We start from the raw sequence: 12,284 nt of genomic DNA on the forward strand, positions 1-12,284 counted from the left end.
CTGCCTGGCAGTGTGTGACCTTGGACAAGTTGCTAACCTCTCTGAGGCTATTTCCGCATCTATAAAATGTGAACAATGATACCTGCGTCACTGAGTTTTTGGCAGATTAACTGAGATCATGCATGTAAAAGGCTTATACTGTGACTGTTAATGATAAAGTTAGTTCTCAAATCTTGAGTAGCAAATTAGGTCCATGTGTAGGAACCTACTTTTTTCCCTGATGTCAAAATGAGCTCCCCGCGCCCACCCCGCCACCGCTTTCCTGGGTTTTCCTGAGAACCCCCCTCAACTGGACTTTGCCAAGTCATTCCCCTGTCTATTTTAACTTGAGGCCCCGTTCTAAACTCTCAGAATGCATTTTGAAAGTAGGGTTAAGTACCCCAGGGTTCCCCACTTTACTTGCAGGGCACAGGTACAGTCTAGCTTGGCTGCCTGTATGGCTAGAGGGATGGGCTAGAAGATGGGGTTCATCTATTGCTCTCTGGCCAAGGCTTGTGCTTATATTGGAAGTATAGTGTGCAGAGGTTGGCAAAATCCAGTTTTCTCCATCTATTTCCACTTAGCAACCTTGTAGCACTTAATAAACTGGTTTTGAATATAGAGCAATGAGGAAATTATGCTATTTCTTTGTTTAAAAGTGAAACCCTAAGCACCTTGTGGCGGCTGATTATTTTATCATAGGGCCCGTTGAAAGTATTTTCATCAAGTACCCTATTTCATGACTGAAGACACAGTCTCTCTGCTTAGATTTTTTTTTTTAGAAATTGATTTTAGAGAGAGAGAAGGAAGGAGGGAGGAGAGAAAGAAAGAATCAATTTCTTGTTTCACTTATTTTATACATTCATTGGTTGATTCTCATATGTCTTATATGTGCCCTGACCTGGGATCAAACCTGCAACCTTGGCATATCAGGACAATGCTCCAACTAACTGAGCTACCTGGCCAGGGCTTCTGCTTAGATTTTATAGACCAGGGGTTGACATACTTTTCCTATACAGGGCCCCATAGTAAGTATTTTAGACCTTGTGGACCAGAGTCTCAATTCAACTCTGCTGTTATAGTGCAAAAGCAGCCACAAACAGTGCATAAACGACTGAGTGTGGCTGTGTTCCAATAAAATTTTATTTACAAAATAAGTGGCAGGCTAAATGTGGCCTTTTGGCTTTAGTCTGCCAACCACTATAGATGTTTGAGAGGCAGCTGAGAACAGTGGGTCCTGGACTTGGGTATGTGTGGACCCTAGTCCTGCTGCTTTCTGGCTCTGGATTTGGTCGAGTCACTTAATAAGGGGCAGGAGTATCTGCTCATTGGACTCTCAGGAGAATCCAGGAACATGGTGTCTCTGGAGAATGGGGTGCAGGACTCAGCACTTGGTGAATATCGGCTGCTGTTACTTGTTGCCCCCTTGCCTGCTCAGTCCCTTCATGGGAGGGGCTGTTGGGAATGATTTTAGGCACATTGAAGACTAATGCTAGTTGGAAGTTTATTTGCTTGTTTATTTTTCAAGCACGAAGTCTAAATGAAAAAAAAAAAAAATGTGGCCGCCTCTAGCTGCTGAGAAGGTCATCAGTGTTGCCTAGTGCTGTAGCTTTCACAGCTGAGTAGGTAAACAGTGCAGCTAAGTGGAACCAGTTCGGCAAGTCAAGCAAAAAATAAAGATAAGGTTAAATATCGACTTCATTAGACTCAGCTTGCTTTTCAACTTTTATAACAGAGACTAAGCTGGTGTGATCATTAAATGCCACCTACTCAAGGACTTACAGCGCATTCTTTAAAAATTTTTTAAAAAATGTATTTGATGAGAGAGAGAGAGAGAGAGAGAGAGAGAGAGAGAGAGAGAGAGAGATCAGCTTGTTTTTCCACTGATTTATTCATTGTTTGATTTTTGTATGTGCCCTGACCAGGGATTGAACCCACAACCCTGGTGTATCGGGATGATGCTCTAACCAGCACAGCTATCTGGCCAGGGCTATAGCTCATTCTTTAGCAACACTTTCAACCAGCCACCTACTCTGTGCCTGGCAGAGTACTGGGTGGCAGGAGGTGCAGAGACAGAGGAGGCACACTTCTCATCCTGCAAAAGCTCACAGTCTGTTAAAGGGGAGTGGAAGGAAATGTAGACAACCCTAGCACAAAGCAGAATAGGGCTGTGGCTGCCCACCGCATAACCCAGCAATACTGGATTTCTCCAGCATCCTTTGGTCTGTGGCCTGGCTTTGCCCTCTCCACCAAGATTCCAGCCCCTACCTTCCCAGCCCTGCCCTCTGCTCCAGCCTGGGCAGGTTATGCTGCCTCCTTACATTCTGAGCTCATCTGTCCATTCATTCATTGATGAAGTATTTGTATGTGTATTATGTGCCAGCAAATAGGGCAAAGTCTCTGTTCTCATAGATGTTAAGGGCTAGTTGAAGAAACACAATTATTCATAACATAATGCTGCTGTGGGGGTGAGGAGATATTGCTCCATTAGAGTTAATAATTTTAAAAAATGAACTAGACAAGGAGGATTTCCACAGTGTGTATCTGCATATATTTTGCATATATAGGTTATTTTATACAGATCTGGGAGCAAACTTTACTTATATACTGCTCCTCCTGTTCCATTCTATTCTCTTCTCTCCCTTTCCTTTCTGATGGATTCCTTGATCATTTCAAGTATACGCAGCCTGACTTAAATATGTATTTGGGAAATAGGCCCAAGCATTTTAAAGACAAAGCATCATTAGCATATCAGTACACACAAAAAATATAGTTAGGTTAAAAAAATTAAAAAGAGCCCTACCGCCTGGGGAAATATAGTTTTCATTTCAACTTTATGCCACATTGTAAATTTTGTTGTAGTATTTTCCCTTAGAATTTCATTTCTTTTCCCCTCTTTCTATTTTGAGAAATTTCAAACCTATGGTAAAGTTTGAAAGAATGAACATTCATATGCTCTTTACCTAAATTCACCAGTTAACGTTTTGTTTCCTTTGCTTTCTTTTTCTCTCTGTACATATTTAATCTATTTTGCTGTACCATTTGACAATAAATTGCAAACATCATGACACTTCAGTCCTAAGTACTTTAGCATGCACCTCCTAAGAACAAGGAAATTCTCTTTTCTAGCCGTCAAACTATTACCATACTAACGAAACTTACCATCGATGCGATAATATTATTTAATGTATAGTGGGTATTCAAAATTCCTAATAGTCTCAAAAAAGTCCTTTAAATGACTGTTTCTTTTAAGTCTATGATCCAGTTAAGTGTCATGCACTACATTTAGTTCTCCTGTCTCTAAATCCCCTCCATGTAGAACTATTTCCCTGTACCCCCTTCATAATATTAACACTTTTGAAAAATTCAGGCCAGCTGTCTTGTAGAATGTTCCAAATACGGAGTTGTCTTATTGCTTCCTTGCTATAAGTTTTAGGTTAAACTACATAGGTGATACTGTGTCCTTCCCATTAAATCACAATGAGGAATGTAATTTGTTTGTCCTACTATTGGTAGTGGTAACTTTGATCTCTTGTTAAAGGTGTTATCTGTCAGATCTCCCCATTTGGGGTTCTATTCCCCTCTCCCCATGTAATTAATAAATAATCTTCGATGTGATACTTTGAGAACTGTGACTATATCTTGTTCCCCAACAACTTTTCACCCAATGGACTTCAGCATCTGTGGATGATCTTTGCTGAATCAGATATTACACTGGTGATTGCAAAATGATGTTTTTCTAATTCTATCATTTCTTCTACTTTTATTAGCAGGCATTTTTCTGTAAAGAAGAGCCCTTCCCACATTTTTTTTTTGTTTTTAGTACTCTTATGGACTCATGGATATTTTTTTTATTCATCCATTACTCTTGTTTTCTTCTAACTAAGAATATTTTAAAGTTGAGGTAAGATTTACACACTGTGATATGTGTAGTATTAAGTGTGTAGTTTGATTAGCTTTGACAAATGCGTATGCCCATGTAACTGCCACCCTGTCAAAGTTTAGAACAAAGTTTCCTTTGGCCCCTTCCAAGTCATCACCCTGGTCACCTTCCTGCCCACGCAGCACTAATCTGATTTCATTATTCTCTTTGATGTTTCAATTGCCCCAAATGTTGACAATGAAAGCCCCATCTATTAGGCTCTGCCTGTGTCCATCTATCATGTCCCTTTAACCCTTGAGCACTTCCATGCTTTCTGGCATGTGGTGTTTTGTTTTATTCTTTTGACAGCTGAAAATATCCCATGGTATGGATACTACTTTAATAATTTCTCCACCAGTGGACTTTGGGTTGTTTCCTTTATCTTGTTAAAAAAAAAAAAAAGTGCAGCAAACATCTCGGAACACATTCCTGTACCGCTTTTGTGAGTATTTTTGTAGGCTAGATCTTTCGAAGTATTATTTTTTGGTCAGAGAGTATGCACATTTAAATTTTTGATTGGTATCGTCAAATTTTTCCTTCCCCTTAAGAAGCCACATTAATTTAGTTTCCACAAACAGTGCGGTTTCCCCACAGCCTTACCAACATTGAATTTTATCTGGCTGTGTGTATATGGTGGTGCAGAGTTTGAATTTGGACTTATCCTTGAGTAAGGCAAACACCCAAACCATAGATTCTTCTTTTTGGTTCCAAGCCCAGTTTTGATTTGTGTAGGGATGAAACCTCTCCTCAAAAGAGAGATTAAACCCAAGAAGAAATTTTTGTCATTCAGTGTCAGAAATTCTCTGTCATTCAGTGTCACATTCACCATTACCACCAACTTTTGGCAGAGGGTGTTCCTATTTTATTTACTCTGCTTTAGCAAAACTGGAGAGATCACAGCAGTGTGTGAGCGGGAAGGCAACAAGCCCCCAGGGCTTCTGGTCCTCTGCATGGTCTTTATCACATTTGTTCAGAGTTACTGCTCTGTATTTCTACTCTTAAATAATACTGAAATGGAGTTTTTTGTATGGTTTTTTAAAGTATATTTTTATTTTTTATTGATTTAATCTTTATTGTATTTTTTCCATTACCATTTAGTCCCCTTATACCTCTCTCCGCCAGCACCTACCACACTGCTGTCCACGTCCACAAGTCCTTTTTACTTTTCACTCAATCCCTCCACCCCTTCACGTGCTCCCGCCTCACTAGCTGTCATCCTGCTCTCCATCTGTGAGTCTGTCCCCATCTTCCTTGTTACTAGAACTGATTTTTATTTTGCAATGAACCTTGACGATTCTACATTTGGGATAGCAGATTTATCATAACGTGTGTGGTCACTCATATCAGCTAGTAAGCAAAGACTTTCTATTTTTGTTTTATTTTAAATATTGAACTTTAAGTTAAACATGTTTGTGGATGACTTTAACTTTTTTTTTTTTCTTTTCTCAGGTTGAGGAAGTCATCTGAAAGCTGTTTGAAAACTGTTGTCTCTTTGGTAAAATTATCTGTGTTAATTTTCTTCATAGGTATTTGAAGCTGTGATTTCATGGATCAATTATGAGAAAGAAACCCGTTTAGAGCACATGGCAAAGCTGATGGAACATGTCCGCCTCCCTCTTCTCCCAAGGGATTACCTTGTCCAGGTAAGTCCTGTATGAAGAACCAAGCTGTTCCCTGCCTACCCAAGCCTCTCATGTAGCAGTGGGCAACCCTGGTTGTATGGAATGGTGGAGTTTTCTGGGTCTTCTGCATGGGATGAGGGCACAACCTATTGGGTTAAGTATGAGGTGTGGTAGTGTAAGGCATAAAAACATTGGTTTGAGAATAAGACACTTAGGTTTTAGTTCCTGCTCTACTTTACTTGCTAGCATGGAGTTTTTAGTTAACCTCTTAAAGCCTCAATTTCTTCTTCCATAGAAGGGGAATTATAATAGGGTATAATAGAGTATAATAGTGTTGTTGTGGGGACCAAAAGAGTTGTAAGTATGTAAGTTAGATGTTTAGCATGGAGTGGGGCCAAATAAATGTTCAATAAAAGTTAGCTGCTTTTATTGTAGAGGACCAAATAAGAAGGATCATTTCCATAATGTTGCTTTGTTCCCTTTTTGCCTTAGTTTTAGGCCGCTTGGAGCCCAATTTGGGACAATTTGGGACTATACAAACCAGCCCCTCCCGGGTGCCTGGAATGCATGTTGCATCCATCTCCTCTGAAAACATGGTGCCATGTGTTTCCTCATTCAATCCTTGTCATGACCCTGTGAGCAGAGACTATAAATTTGCCCCCCGGGGCTTATGGCGGCTGGGCTTTATCTGGAGTCACAAGCGGGTCAGGATTCAAACCCAGTCCTGTCTGGCTCTAACGTACACACCTTGCATGAAGCAGGCTGCCACCTTTAATGCTCTCCCTTCTGTTTATCCATTTCATGACTTTATTTGTACAGTAAAGAACATTATATACTCTCGCAAGCAGGCAGAGTTTAAAGCTTAAATATATGAACAAAACAAGACACGGAGGCAGGAAGCCAGCCCTCAGCTGTCCTTGACAAGTCTCTGGAAGGAAGGGAAAGAGTGAAGAAAGATAAGAGGAGGCTCAGCAGCCCATCAGCTGAGCTCTGTCCCTTCTCAGCCATCTAACACTGGCCAAATACTCAACCTTTCTATACCTCGGTGCTCTTACCTGGTAAAAATTGCACCTGCCTGTAGAAGATTGTTTGGGGATCGAATGAGATAGTCTATAACGCCTGCAATAGTAATTAGTGAGTCTAGCTGAGACACTGTCCTTACAAGCCCTTGTCAAGTCCTCAGCTCATGACCCTGCAGTCCATAGGCCTAAAGGGTCAGGGAAATGCCCTCTGAATCTCTGAACCTCAGCCCTCTTCCCTGGTGCTGAGCCCTGAATTTTTCACTTTAAATGGCACCACTGCCACCTGGTGACAGCATATCCTTTCTGTAGAGAAGGTCCCCTAAGCAGAGAGACTGAACTGGTTAGAGCTCCTAGTGCCAGTCAAACCTCCCACTCTCCTATGGGAAACTTGTCAAAGGTAGAAGTGGATGTTTGGCCTCCAGCCATTTTTCCACAGGGAGGAAGGGAGGCCTGTGGACCTGGGTTCCAGAGAAAGCTAAAGGGGCCTTAGAGACCCCTAGTCCCAACTTCCATCAGCTGTCCACAACTGAAACTTAACATAGACTTTAGGAAATATTTCCTGGGCTATTATGGCAAAGTAGGTTTAGATCTGGAGAAGAAGGGGTCAGAGGCAGTGAACATGAGAACTGTTGTGTAAGACCCCATTTTTAAAAAAGGGCTCTTTCAGGCCCCCTTTTTCAGAAGGGCTCTTTTCAGAACTCTCTGGGAAAAAAGGATATTTCATTAGCACTCATTTGACCTTGAAACTTCAAACTGGTGTAACCCACTGAAGATGGCTGGTCATAAAGGAGGAGAAGGAGGAGGAGAAGGGGAAAGCCCTGGGCAGACCAGCACCAACACTGCCTGACTTCTCGGGAAGGTGTTTTCCTTGTTTGGTTTTGTTCAATAGTTGACATTTATTAGGCTTTTATTAAATACTTAAAAATATTGTACTAAGTATGTAACACGCTATATCTCTAAAATAATTTTATTGTGATATATAACATAAAATTAATCAGTTTAACCATTAAAAAATTATTGATTAGAGAGAGATATATCGATTTATTGTTCCACTTGTTCATGCACTCATTAGTTGATTCTTGTATGTACCCTGACCAAGTATTGAACGCACAACCTTCGTGTATCAGGCCAGTGCTCTAGCCAACTAAGCTACCCAGCCAGGACCCATTGTAACCATTTTAAGTGTATAATTTAATGGTATTAATTACATTCACCATGCAGTACATAATCTTACATACATCTGTGTTTTACATAATCTTTGTCTTACATAATCTTATTTAAGCTTCAAAATAAATGAAGTGAGGTTGTGGGTAACTTCAATATGCCCATTTTATAGGTGAGAAAACTGAGGATCAGAGGAGTTAAGTGGTAGAGCTGGGATTTGCATCCCTGTCTGTTTGATGCCTGAGTTTCATCAACTTGCTCTTGAAATGTAGGAGGTGACCACCAAGTTATAACTCTGTGGGCCTTCCTCTTGAGGTCTGAGATGATGTGGTGTGAGAATGAATGAGAATGGGAATGAAGAATGAGTCAGCCTGGGGTGGCAGCACGGCAAATGTGGCCACGCCCTGCTCCTGGATCATTTGTGCATTATTATCTCCAGACAGTTGAAGAAGAAGCTTTGATAAAGAACAACAATACCTGTAAGGACTTCCTCATTGAAGCCATGAAATATCATCTGCTCCCTCTGGATCAGAGGCTCCTGATTAAGAATCCAAGGACCAAGCCCAGGACTCCCGTCAGTCTGCCCAAGGTAAGCCCCAGCCCAGTCACTGCCAAGAGTGAGGACTATGTCCAGGGAAAGTGGCCTTTCACTCCTGCCTCCAAGTCTCTCCTCACCTGTGGCTGCCCTGCATCTTGACTGCATTACGACCTAAGAGCTGGAGTCTGCTGGTTGCTCTTGAATCTGCTGGTACCTCTCTCTTCCGGGCTCTTACTTTCTTAAGAGTTTCGAGGTAATTTCCAGTGTCACCAGGGAGGAATGAGAGTACCTCAGAGCTCTTCCCTCTACCCTTCTCTTGTTTCACACCATAGTTTGGGCCAGCAGAATGCTTTTGGAAGCAGCAGAATGGCTTTGTGGGTTTTGACTTAGTGATGGCCATAACAGCCCTCTTTCTAGGCCATTCTTGAGTCAGAACAATTCTAGTCTGGTTCCTTCCTTCACCGCAGAGCCAAAAAGGACAATTAGGGCTGCCAGAGGAATCTGACAGGTAATAAATGGGGGAGGAGATTGAGACCTTATGAGGGCAAAGCCAGGGGAAGGGAAGGATGAGCTGATGAGGGGACCCCATGATTAAGAGTCAGTGCAGGACACTGGGAGCTCTGGCTCCCTGCTGGTCTCCTCCACTCTCTGGTCCTCAGGACCCTCACCCGCATGAAAGATGCTGCACTACATGATCTCGAACGTCCTTTCTGGCTTGGCATTTGAGTAGCCTTCCTAGGATCCTAACATATGGCTGTGTGTGGGAAGGTTCCAGCCAACCCAGGAGGAAGGGTGGGAGGAGAGAAGTGAGTCATGTTGGCTCATCAACTGCAATGTAGGCAGCACCAGGGAATTATTTATCCCTCGCTTTGTCCTCCTCTTCTTTCCGGCTGGCTGCCATGCTCCTCACCTGCTGCTTCCAGGAAGCGCTAGAGAAGCATGTTGTCCAAGACCAGATGTTTGGATTCTCCAAGGTCTGTGGTTCCTCTCTCTACTCTGCTTTGTGAGCCTGAATCATGGAGAATATAATGTTGTAGTGTGAATGAAGGTTAAGAATGTCCCAGATAGTAACACAAGCACTGACATCTATTGAGTGCTCATTATGTGCTAAGCAGTGAGCTGAAGGTGTCTGTCTTACGTCATCCTCTTAACAACAGTTATCCGAGTTCTACAAGGAGGAAACTGAGGGCCAGAGAGGTTAAATCATATGGCTAAAGTCAACACAGCACAGCTAATATGGGGGAACCGGTGTTTGACTTGAGTCTTTCTCACCATCCAAACCTGTTCTCTGTACCCATGCTGCACCTTGCTTCACCTTTGTAAACCTGAGAGTATTACCTACCTGCCTACCTCCTGGTGCCTAGTGCTGGCTACAAGGGGCAGCCGTAGGACAAGGGCCTTGGTCTGACTGGCTACTTTCCTTACTGCATTAAAACAAAATCTTTTGTTTTATTTTGCTCAAATATCACACCAAAACTTCTTCATATTTTTCAAAATGAAAATAACTTAGTTTTGTTTAATTATAGGAATATGTGCTCATTGTAGATTATTAAAAGGATATTGCAATTTTGAAATAAATTTAAAAATCAACTTAAATCCCTCTACCCAGGGACAATCACTGCAGTCATTTTGGGGACATTTATTTCAGACATGTCTCTGCATGTATTCACAAATAGATAAAAATGTATACTTTTAGATAAATGGAATCTTGCTACATAGATTAAAATCTTTCATTCTCCTACTCAATCATATTCTATAGACTGTTTGAAATGTTATTAATATAGGTAAAATCAGTATTTAAATTGTAATAGGTACATGGTATTTAATTATATTTATGTACCATTATTTATTTAACTGTCCTTTATTGATGGGTTTGGAATTACTTCCATTTTTTAATATTATAAACATTTCTGTGTCAAACATCTTTTAAAAGCTGGCATCGTGTTTTAATTTGCATTTTTTTAGTTGTGAGATTAATCTTGATTTCATATGATTATTGGCATTTGTATTTTCTTTTTAAAAAAATTCTCTGTTCATGTCCTTTGCACATTTTCTTAATGGACTGCATATTTTTTTATCAAGGGATTTTAAGGGCTCTTTGTATGTTAAAGAGGCTAGGCCTTTGTATGTATTCAAAATATTTTTTCCTTAGTTTGTAGTTTGCCTCTAAACTTACAACATTTTCTTGAATATTCCAGAACAGTTTTACTAGTCAAATTGATCTAGTTTTTGCTTTATAGCTTAGGTTTTGCATCATGCTTGGAAATATTTCCCCTGCTCTGAAATTAAAAAAAAATACTCCCATGTTTTCTTTAGGTACTTCTATGATTTCTGTTTTACATTTGAATCCTTAATGCATTTAGAATTTATTTTGGTTTAGGGAGTGAGGGTAGGAATACAGCTTTCTTTGTATTGAAAATCATGAGCAAGTTGCCCCCCAGTCATTTTATTAAATAATCTCCTTCTCTCCCATCTATTTGAAGACCACCTTCATTATGATCTGAATTTCCACAAGCTTTGTGTCTTGAAATTATTGATTCTAAGGTACATTGTTGTTTTATATGGAGGAGGCTTTTTCCATCTTGGGTTTTCAGCAGGCCTTGTTGCCTGTCCTTGTGATTTTTCTCTTTGGAAACTGAGGATCTCATACTGTGTTGTCAGGTTAATGATATCTTTTCCTGGGGATTGTACTCTGGAGCTAAGGAAATGGCACAGAGCTGGCCCAATTTCTTTTTATGGATACCATACCCAGTGACCTTTCCTTTTCTAGACTCTACATCTAGCTTTTGCCACAATACCTTTGAAAAGGCAGATTGAAAAATCAAAGCCAAATTTGTGTCTGAGCCTGTACTAGGCATGCTGAGGCCACCACCCCTCTTCCTCCCACACACCCACAGATACTGAGTCTACAGCTGAGAAGAGTCTGCCCTTTGCTTCAGGAGGCAGGTCGCCTGTACTCCTTAGGAACCATTTATTTTCAGAATGAAAATGTTTAGATTGCCGGACACATACAGCCTTCTGTTGGCAACTAGAACCAGGACATCCTTTGAATCTTTTGAAGAAATTAAAAAAAAAAAAAGACATTGCTGTTCCTTGCCTCATTGTTCCCCTGACTTTAATCCTTGAATGTTTTAAGGTTAGACTGTCCAACCTGCTTCTCAAACTCTATTCCTGTCACCATTGTTTGGGCACTTAAGTTAATGAGGGGGATTCCCATTGTGGGTTTGAGGAATGGGGTGGACGAGGGGAACTATTGCTTTGAGGATTATCAGATTTTATGTTGTCATTAAATGATCAAGATAATAGAGCAGTACTGTTCATACCTAGGTTAAGTTACTTGCCCAGTTACAGAGCTAGTAATTGCAGGGCTGGGGTTGGAACCAAGTTCTGTTCTACTCCAAAATCTGTGTGTGCTTTTTCCTTATACTAAACTGCCTTCCAGGGGCATATTTTCAGGTTTTGGTGGCAGATGAACAGGATTTTCTTTTCTTTTTAATTATCAAAATCTCCTTTAATTAAAACATAACATCCCATTCATCTCATTAATAGATTCATTTCCAATACCTTTACTTCTTTTTAGATTTAAGCTTTTATATTTTTTGAGCAGTTGTAGGTTCACAGCAAAATTGAGGGAAAGATATAGAGATTCCTCATGTACCCCTGCCCTGATACTTATATATCTTCCCCTTATTATTAACATCCCAGATTATTTTCTCTTAAATTCAGATATATGAGGTATAATAATTTATACATGGTAAAATTCACTCTTTTTAGGGATGAAATTTGATAAATGTTGACAAATGCATATAGTCATATAACCACCATTCTAATAAAAATATAGAATATTATAATGACTCCAAAAAGTTCCTTTGTACTGTTTGTAGTCAAACCCGTTCTTCCACCCCCAGCCCATGGCAACTAATTCTGATTTCTGTCTATGTACTTTTGTCTTTTCCAGAATGTCATATAAATGGACTCATGCCATATATAGCCTTTTGAGCTTGCCTTGTTTCTCTTCGCATAATACCTTTGAGTTT

The 12,284-nt window shown here is 40.4% G+C and overlaps 1 protein-coding gene across 1 annotated transcript in view; it reads left to right on the forward strand.

Moving 5' to 3' along the window:
• KLHL3 (kelch like family member 3) overlaps positions 1 to 12,284 on the forward strand; it is a 112,921-nt gene that overhangs the window by 71,883 nt on the left and 28,754 nt on the right. The window contains exons 7-8 of the mRNA XM_054568406.1: positions 5,428 to 5,544; positions 8,149 to 8,298. Coding sequence (XP_054424381.1) covers positions 5,428 to 5,544; positions 8,149 to 8,298 — 267 coding nt within the window. The remainder of the gene's footprint in view (positions 1 to 5,427; positions 5,545 to 8,148; positions 8,299 to 12,284) is intronic.

This window comes from Pteronotus mesoamericanus, unplaced genomic scaffold (genome assembly GCF_021234165.1).
Source record: "Pteronotus mesoamericanus isolate MK-2021 breed Mesoamerican mustached bat unplaced genomic scaffold, CSHL_Meso_final contig_2, whole genome shotgun sequence".
Lineage (NCBI taxonomy): Eukaryota > Metazoa > Chordata > Mammalia > Chiroptera > Mormoopidae > Pteronotus > Pteronotus mesoamericanus.